The sequence below is a fragment of the Typopeltis vanoorti genome, chromosome 1 (genome assembly GCF_054136105.1).
Source record: "Typopeltis vanoorti isolate ZY-2024b chromosome 1, IOZ_Tvanoo_1.0, whole genome shotgun sequence".
Lineage (NCBI taxonomy): Eukaryota > Metazoa > Arthropoda > Arachnida > Uropygi > Thelyphonidae > Typopeltis > Typopeltis vanoorti.
In genome coordinates, this window is record NC_143549.1 from 152,909,010 (window position 1) to 152,919,496 (window position 10,487).

Sequence of the window (10,487 nt, forward strand, 5' to 3'; positions counted from 1 at the left end):
TGGTTGCCAGGTGGAACAATAGAGTATGGCAATGGAGAGAGGTGAAAATGTAGAAGAGGTGATTGTAATGGTTGGTACAAATGACCCGAGAGGCAGCATGAATCGTATAGTGGAAGATTTGAGATTGATGTTAGGGATAGTGCAGCAGAAACAAGGGTAAGATAGTATGTTGACCTGGTATAATAATGCAGAGTGGAGGAAAAGAGCAGTGATAACAGGCAAGAGATGGATTACATTTGAATGCTGAGGATTGACTGTTGTTTTCTGGGTAAGTGAATGTGTCTGGGCAGGGAAACTAGAATTGCAAGAGTAGAATGTAGCAGGGATTCCTTGTGTGGGAATAGTGGCTTGAGAAATGAGAGGTTGTACATTATATTGCAGAGGCAGGTGGAATATGGAGGGAGTAATAATAATGACTTAACACTTAACTTGTTAAGAATACTAGCAATGCACTGGTTTTTCTGTATATAAGTGCTAGGAGCATTGGAAATAATTAACTTAGTCTTTACAAAGATTGTTGGTGAAACTTGGTTAACTGAGGAAGATGTTCTAACAGGGATAGAAATTGAAGGATATATAGCATATTTCAGCAGGATAGCAAATGTAATCATGGTGGTGTTACTCATAATAAGAGATGTTATTTCTCAGTGGAGAATCAGAGTAAAAATAACACCAATGACTTTGAGAGTATATGGTGTAAGATAGACATTTATAAGACAAATATTTAGTGTAGTGTTGGTATAGACAAAGGAATATATAGATAGTGATGAGCAGGAAATGTTAAGGTAAATTAGTTTGGAGAATGCAGATTGATCATTCCCTTGGAGAGGGGAAGAAGATATTAATAAAAGAAGGAGATATGCTTCTTTTATTAATCTGGTTATTTTACAATAGAATAACAAGAGCAGTGGATAAGGTACACAGTCATTTTTTTCGGATTTTGCAAAGGCATTTGACAGGTTGCCACATGACTGTTGGTTTCTAAGTTGTAATATATGGTTTGGATATTAAGATTGGTAAGTGGCTTTCTGATTGATATCAGAAAGTTATACTGTATATGGGGGGGGAGCACTATCATAGAGTAGAAAGGTTATAAATGGAGTTCCACAAGGTTCAGCACTAGGACCATTACTGTTCATTCTTTATGTCGATATTGTCAACACGGTGTCATAACAAGTAGTCAGTAGCTATTCAGTTACTTATGGGTAGCTATTCAGAAGCTTGGGAAGGTTATTAGTAATAATGCTGATGTTTTGGCTCTTCAAGAGGATTTGAATAAGCTGAAAAGTTGGATAAATGAATGGGGATGTCAGTTTAATGCAACTAAGTGTAAGGTTTTGAAATTTGTAATCCACAGATGGGATGTTTCGTACTCTCTTGGTGGAGTTACACTAGAAGAAGTGAAGGAAGCAAAGGATCTTGAAGTGATTGTAGATAGAAATATGAAGTTCAGCAGTACATATCGCAAAGGTTGTGAAGACATTCAGAAAATTGCTGCAGTATTGAGGAGGACACTGACCATGAGAAATTAAAGGGTGGTGGTTCCATTGTATAATGTTTTGATTAGTGAATAAAATGAGGGGAAGGAACAAGGACTATCCCTAGAAGTTGCAAAAGGAAGTAGTGAGTAAAAAGGCAAGTAGTAAGTTTTTGAATGGATAGTGTTAGGAACATGGAATGCATTGCCTGATAGTGTGGTGAAAGTGCAAATGGTGGATGAGTTTTAGCAGTGGTACAACTTTGTATTGACTAACTTGGCCTCCCACAATGAGTCTTCTGACTCCACCGAGGTCAAGAAAATAATAAAAAATAATAATGCAAAAATTGTTAGATGATATTCAACTAGAAATGCTCAGATATGAAAGTGTAAATTTTATTGTAAAACTTTTATACCTCTATATCTGAGCATTCATAAGGCATAGTCAGAAGGTTGAATTCCGGTTGATATGAGTAGATCTTATAATTCCCACTTAAGGAAAATAAAACAGAATGTGGAATTACAGAGGATCTCCCTACTTAGTGTTCCAGGTAAGATTTATAAAACCATTCTTGTGAAGAAGCTGGGTTCAGAGTCCAAATAGGGTTATGAGATCAGATTTTTCCTTCAAGACATATAGTCAAGAAATAACTGAAATTTGATAATGATCTGTATTTAAGTTTTGTAGATCTGTAAAAGGCACATGACATGATACCAAGAGAAAGGCTGTTCAGAATACTAGATTTATATAGTTTGAATAGGACATTATACAAAAGAATATATAGTTTATGCTTAAGTTGTAAGCAAGTTAGAATTGAAGAATGTACAGAAATATAGTGATATAGGATCAGGCGTAAAACAAAGGTGTATACTTCCTCCACTCATATTCATCACCTGTATGAATTTCATTTATGAAGGAAAGGTGCATTAAACCTCATATCAAAATTTATGATATTAAACTTAGCTCTTCGCTAAGTTTATGCAGATGATGTTATGTTCTTAAATAAATCCACTACTACAGATTTGTAAGATAGATGATTTTTACCTATCTTACAAAAAAATTGAATAAATGCTATAACAAATTTGATATCAAAATCATCAGTAGAAGGACTTAAACTATGAAGATATACAGTAGCCTCCCCATCTGCATGGGATACCTTCCAAGACCTCCAGTGGATACATGCAGATAGTACTGAACCCTATATACAACAATAACTAATTATAAAATAGAACAATTATAATAACATACTTTAATAAAAGTTATGTGAATGGAATCTTAGTAACCTCAGCAGATAATTTTTTCTTTCCTTGTGAAGTCGAGAACTTGCACCTTTTCAATTAAAGGAAGTGCTTTACAGCATCACTACTCTTGTGCTTTGTGGCCATTATTAAGTAAAATAAAGGTTACTTGAACATAAGCACTGTGACACCACAACAGTCAATCTAATAACTGAGACATCTACTAAACAAGTAGGTGGCATATACAGTACAGCATGGATATGCTGGTACACCAACTTATGTAAAACTAACTAAATAAATAAGCATAATAAATACACTTTTTTACAAAGTAGACAGCGAGTAAATATCAATAAATCAGTTTCATAAATTGATGGATTTATGAAATCTTGCACAGGACAGCACGAGATTTCATCATGCTACCCAAGATTGATCATGGGTAACTGAAATCACAGATGATGGGGTGAGGACTACTGTAATTGAATATGGAAAACATCAACTGCATGCTCAGTGGCATACCATACAAAAATAAAACATTTTAGCTATTTGGGCCCAATTTTTAGTAAAGATAGTGAATTACATGTGGAAACAAGTTATAGAATAACCAGTGCTGATATAGTGGGGAACCAGATGAATACATTTACATGAAATAAGAAAGAAGTTGACCAAAATGCTAAACAAACAGTATACAGAATAGTGTTAAAAGATTTTAAATTATAGATCTGAGCATTGAGTTAGAAGTAACATTGTATTTAAGCATGTGTAAGCAGACTTAATTTAAGGTCATATGAATACTTAATCAGAATGAAAGAGATGGGGTTAGTGAAATAGGTCTAGAGGAAAATCAAGATTTAGGCACATTTATGCAGTAAGTAGTGATATGCACAACCTAACAATATTGAATACCTAAATAACAGATTAATTTGAAAGAAATTGTTGCTAAGAACCTATGTTAACTTAATGTAGTACTATTGCAGTATACTGTTTGCTTCTTAAGAGTAGTAATCAGGAACTGTTGATTTATTAAAAGATGAGGAACATAAGCAAACAGATTATTTTTAAATTTAAATGATAAAAATAATATTAAATGGCAGTTAATTAATGCAATTAAGTTGTAATTATCTGGTAGGGATTTTTTTCTTATTTCTGTATTTATGTGTAAGAGGATAAGGACTTGTTGATATTTACTGTGAACTAGCCCTTGCTTAACACAAAATTGAAGATACTTTAAAAAAAAAAAAACTGGTTAAATTTGGAAATTTTTCCATGTTGCAAGATTAATGTCAGTAGAATCCATTGTTCATTTTAAGAGGCAACCAGCTGTCTCTTATTCAGAGCTCCTTGTTAAATGTGTTTCAACTAACTTTGGCTTGCACATGAATGCCATCATTGAAATTAATGACTTCCGCTGTTTTTTAAAGCACTGCTCTAGCATCTCGAAGCGTTTGTGTCATAGATGCATGCATGGATATAAAGTGCTCATTGAAATAAAATGAATATGGAGCATAAATTATTTGAAATATTTCATGATTTGTGTAGTTAATTAGAAAAATGTGGGGCCTTAAGAATTAGAGAAGAATTCTTCCCTTCCTTGTTAAGTAGTAATTTGTTATTGCTTCCCTTGTGATGTCAGTATGATGGTGATGAAACTTTCAATTATTAAAATTTAAACCGTGTTTATATTAACTCTAATATCATTTTAAGTTTGCCAACCTGGTTGGCTGAGCAGTTAACATAACTGCTTTCCAGCCAACAGGCTGCAGGTTCAAATCCCACCTTGGGCATAAATGATTGTGATTGTCTTTAGGTGGGAGATGAATTTCATTGCCTGGTGTGAAACCACCTTTCTGTTTATTGGAGGCCTGAAGTTGCATGAAAAAGTTCTGTTTGGTTTCTAGAGTAGAATTTCTGGATTATGTGCAAAGTAAATATATATATATAAATAAAACTGTGTGCGTATACTGGTATCCAAAACCTAAGGACGAACTTTATTTCTAAAGATTACAACTACAAATTCAGATGAATTAGCTTATGGCAATTTGTATAACTAACTGTTATACAAATTACCCAAGGAGAAAGTAGATATGCATTCAAATTTCAAATTATGCAATAAAGGAGTCATGAGGCAGCATAAAAGGCAAAATGCTGCACTAAGCAAATTGTGTTTAAAGGAAGCTCTTTTTGCTTCACAAAAAGAGCTTCCTTACAAATTTGGATATCTTATAATGTCTCAAAGATATCATGTAGATAATTTCATGTGGGGAATAATTATTGGAAAGCTTGAAGAATGCCACAGAATTACTGATATTGTCAGTGAGTTTCAAATCTCACATAACATTGTATCCAGTCTCTGGACAGCATTTCACACCAATGGAATGTGTTCCAGACATTTGCTATCATTTACATTAATCTTGCTCTACCATGGAGCAGGAAGACAGATTTTTAGTTATAGGCAGCAAAAACATAATCAACGCATCATGGCAGGTCAGCTTGCAAGTCAATTCCATTCAAGCACAGGTACATGGATATCTCAACAAACTGTGGCAGGATGTCTGCAATAAGTATGCCTGAAGGCCTGTAGTCTGCATCCCCTTATCCACAGCTCGTCAAAGAGCAAGTTTTTGGTACTGTTGCATCCATAAAAATTGTATAAGACACTAATGAGCTAATGCACTCTTTACAGATGAGTCATTTTAGTCTTTCCTCTGACCTAGACATCACTATATCTGGCTTGAACGTGGTACTGCTTACAGTTGTGAGAATGTTCTTGAAGGGATAGATACACCAATGCTGGGGTTATAGTGTGAGGAAACATTATGCCCAATGGATGCACCAAGCTACAAGTGCTGGAAAAAGGGACTATGACTGGTGAATGATATTGCAACAAAGTTCTTCAACATCATGTTCAATTGTTCCTTGGTGATGTAGGCAAAAATTCATTTTTATGGATCACAGTGCCACACTACATCGTTCATGAGCAGTGGAGATACCTTTGGATACCAAGAATATTACTTGGAATGAAAAGCATGCTTCCAAGATCTCAATCCCATAGAACACGTTTGGGGCACAATAGGGAGATGCATTGTCGCTTGAAATTCCCCTCCAGAAAACAAACAAGGTCTTATCCTCTCTCTCTCTCTCTCTGGAGGAGGAGTGGGCCAGTTTGCCTCAAGAACTCCTGAATTGTTTGATGCTAAGCATGGTATGATGTTGTGAGAGCTGCATCACAGTTCAAGATGGACATACTCCATACTGAAATGTCTTTCTCTCCGCATAGTTTTCTGTAAACACTGTACATTAATTCCTTAGCTACGTCCATAGGAAATTTGTCAGACTTTAGCCAAAAAATGTATTGCAATTTAATGCAGTATGCTGGCAATAAATTTGTGTTCACATTTGGCTGTAATTTCATTACAGCCAAATGTGAACACAAATTATTTTCATATATAGTCATGAAATTATTTTCATATACAGGTAAAAGCATTGTTTGCCCTTAGGTTTTGGGCATCGGTGTAGTTGTCACCCAGTTACAACAAAAACGTTAAAAGCAAATACATGGCGAAGACAAAAACACTCAAGATTACAGTTCATCAGTTTAATAAACAACTAAGCTGGTGCCTGTCAATATAAATGACCAATTGACTAAACTTAACTATTTAAATTTTTAAATTTGTACGAAATGTAATCACTGTACATTAATTCCTTAACTACATCCTTAAGAAATTTATAACTTTTGCAAAATTTGTAAATTTTTACAAATTTTGTAATTTGTAAAAACATATGACAATTTAATCTGTATGCAATTAATAACACAGTTTTTGTGTAATGTAATTTATTAGTATGCTGGCAATACATTTTTTTCAACATTTGAAAATTTTTTCACATACAAAAATGTAATTTGTCCTAGCTTTTGGATACCAGTGTATGCGTGCGCACACACACACAAAATAATCTACCATTTATCCAACCCTTCAGTTATCAGAAGAGAGTTCTGATAATTGAAGGATCAAATAATTAAAATATGATTATGTGGTGCTCTACCAGAAATCAATTGACATGCAAGGGTCGCTGTTTTGAAGGTTAGATAAACAATAAATTACTGTGTGTGTGTGTCTTATATTCACAGGTAAACCACTGATTTTCTGTGCTTTTGCCTTGAAGCAATGCCAGATTAGCCATTTTGCAAGACCAGTGGAGGTTGAGTAATAATATTAGTATCCTTCTGACTCACTAATTATATTCCTCCCATGTCTTTAAAGAACCAAAGACTTAACTGAAACGTAATGTGAATTAAATATAAATTGAATAAATAAAATGTATTAATTTAAATGATAGTGTAAGTGGATATGAACTTGTGCTTATACTTGACACCATCATCACTGTGAACTAGCTCTCGTTTATAAACCCTAACTAGGATTAAATGTAATAACAGCATTTAGCTCAGAATCACTCAAAATCACAAGATATCACCATGAAGTGCAGATGTAATAATTAAGCAAGCATGCACACATAGAAACACTATCAATGGTATACCAGTGAATTAGTTGGGGTAGTCGCAGGAAGTTCAAGCTCGGTGTTGTAATTTTTGAAACATCAGACCAAAAAAAGTGCTGGACCATCTGTTTTGCTGGAAAATTGGTGGTGTACTTGTTATATAAATTAATAAAAATAGAAGAAAAAAAAGTCCTTAGTCCACCCACAGTTAAGAATGTGCATACACTGTAGTACCTTTCATGAGTAGAGCAACATTTACCTGTTTTGTCCTGATAGAATTTGTTTATCTTTTAATATTTCAGAGAGATGTCTTTAATATCCTTCTCATAGTTGCTGCCATAAAGTCACCATCACAGCATCATCATCGTTTGGCAAAGTTAGTTTTTTTTTTGTTTTTTCACTATTATTTACCCTTTGTGTTTGAACTTTAATTCTGCTTTTTTTACTATTTGGTAAATGTGAATTATTTCATAACATATCTGTAAGTAATTATGTGTAAATATTGCTGGATTCAATAACTTTATTAGTCAAATAGTATTAACTAATTTTAAAAAATTGACTAGAGATTAAAAATACATTTCTTGTATAGGAGGATATCTTTTCAGTGCAAAGTAAATTATACTTGCTAAGAAATTATATTCTTGATTAATCCTTTATCCAAGTAAGTAAAAAGGCTTATGTGTTGGTAGTACATATGTTAAAGATACCAAGTAATTTTATAACCTTGGTTTTAATCCTTTTTCCCAAGTAAGCAAACAGACAAGTAAGTCAAGTTTGCGCTTGAACGGGGTTCAAGACTTATGGTGGTGGTGCAACACCAAGGCAACTCATGGTAAAGATGGATTAAGTTCTGATCACTTTCCTTAGTATTTCCCATAAATGTAAAACACATCTCCTAGGCGATGAATGATGTTATACATTATGGGTGGGGGTCACTACCCAGACTGGCTTCAACCTTTATTGAGGTCTCATCAGTGAGTAGGCAGACCCCGAAATGCCAAGGTTTAAGTAATACAGAGCTTATCAATACCTATGCAAGTTTCCACAAGGTGCTTTGACCTTATTAATTAAGAATCTCCTTTTCACATCTTTCTCTCATCCGGAGATTCTTAATTAATAAGGTCAGAGTACCTTGTGGCAACTTGCATAGGTAAAATTGATAAGCTCTGTATTACTTAAACCTTGGCATTTCGGGGACTGCCTACTCACTGATGAGACCTCAATAAAGGTTGAAACTGGTCTGGGTGGTGACCCCCACCCATAATGGGGTGGGGGATCATTACCCAGAAGCAAGGATGACACTTTTTTCGCAGGACAGTTCCCATGCATTCTTATTAAACCAAGGTTCATAGAGGTCTCATTGCAGTATCTGCAATTCTTGCAACTGGTCCACTCATCTATTGAAATACTCAGTTTTTTATTATCACATTTGAATACTTCCAATTTCTGGATGTACAGTTGTTTCACTTTACTATAACAATTATGTATTAGTATCATACATAATTGAAGATGGACTTCTTGGCAACTGCATTCCTTTGCTTGTGAAACTTTCCCTAATAAACTCACTTTTTGTGATGGTGTTGGCTGATATCCCATCCAAGGCTGCTAATTTTCTTACAGTTTCTTCTAAATCCAGTCCCTTGGCATAATGTAAAATTGTTGTTTGTCTCTTAGAAGATGAAGGAATTGGCTCATCATTATTCAATTCAGACTGTTTTTTCCTTTTCATTCCATGAATGTATACTAGGTGCCTATGTAGACCGCTGGTTGATGATGCTTTGCATTGCAAAGTTTTGGAGCATATCTGGCAACTGGCTGATTCGTTATCTTTATCTTTTCAAAAATATTCCCAACATTCTTTATACTCTTTACTCATTGTGATGGCAATCTATAAAACAATATTAAAATAGGAATATGAATGTGCTCACATGTTAGAAATGCTCTCTCTCGTCGTTTCTCCACAGGAATAAGAAATAACAAAAGGCTACCTGTATCCAGTGTTCTAGCTTAAGAAAGTCTTGCATTTGAAGAGAACAGTGGTGATTTATTGCTAACCGGAATGAATTGATAAGCACAACAAAAGTCCAACTCGAGTATTAATATATATATATATATATATATATATATATTTTTTTTTTTTAAATACTAATGCTTGAGTTGGAATATGAAATATTTATTTAAAATATTACTGTTAGAACATTTTAAATAAATTTTATTTGCATACCAGTTCATTTTATTTCAGATAATCTATAAAAAAAATATTAAAATATGTATTTATTAAAAATTTTCCCGATTTGCCGACCAAATTTTCTCGGGATTCGGGAACAGGAAACGAAAAAATTCCTGAGAATGGGCAGGAGGGAATTCCCGCCTGGAAACACTACTCCAGAAAGATCTAGGGGAAGTGGCTGGTCTTTGGTGGAGCAGATAAGAATGCCAATTTCTTATGTGGTTTGTAACTAGTTGTAAGGTCACATTTTCTTAGGATATTTGTTAGTTTTTTGGTTGTACCCCGGATATAAGAAATGGTGATAGATATAGAATCTCATCTTTGTTATGGGGGGGGGGGTAACTGGCTTTAATATTTTTTTGGGATTGTAGCAATTGGTTAAGAAGGTGTTCAGGATATGGTTAAGTTCAGTAGTTAGGGCATTATAATCTGAACTGATTAATTTTATCCTGTTATATAATTCCATATTGTTGGGAGGGGATGGTGACTGCTGATGAATGTATCAACCTATATGTGTAGGTTTTCTGTAAACAGAGAAAGCCAGGGATGAATTAGGCTGGTGTGTAATCAGAGTGTCTAGGAAAGGGAGACTGTTAATGTTTTCCTTTTCCAAGGTAAACTGGATCCTGGTGTGTTGATTGTTTGAGCATGTTGAGAAATTCTGGAGTGTATCCAAGCCATGCAGACAAATAGTGAACACATCATCCATGTAGTGTAGCCAAATAGTGGGTTTATGTGGGGCAGAGTTTTAAGGCTTTTTCTTTTTGCCTTATCTTTTTTACCATTGATTGGAGTAGAGCTCTCATAGTACCTATATATAAAAAGGGAAATAAAACTGAATATGAGAATTACTGAGGTATTTCTCTACTGAGTGTTCCTGGTAAGATATATGCAAGTATACTTGAGAAATGGTTGAGAAGGATTGTGGAAGAGAAGCATGAAGAACAAGCTGGATTCAGGCCAAATAGTAGCTGTCAGGATCAGATCTTCACTTTACGACAAATAGTTGAGAATTTTCGATCTGGAAAAGGCATATGACAGAGTTCCATG

At 34.4% G+C, this 10,487-nt stretch overlaps 1 protein-coding gene across 1 annotated transcript in view; it reads left to right on the forward strand.

Annotated features, from left to right (window-relative positions):
• LOC150110549 (tetratricopeptide repeat protein 38-like) overlaps positions 1-7,777 on the forward strand; it is a 193,740-nt gene extending 185,963 nt beyond the window's left edge. The window contains exons 13-14 of the mRNA XM_090401169.1: positions 7,510-7,583; positions 7,735-7,777. Coding sequence (XP_090257295.1) covers positions 7,510-7,583; positions 7,735-7,777 — 117 coding nt within the window. The remainder of the gene's footprint in view (positions 1-7,509; positions 7,584-7,734) is intronic.
• Positions 7,778-10,487: the final 2,710 nt, after the last annotated feature.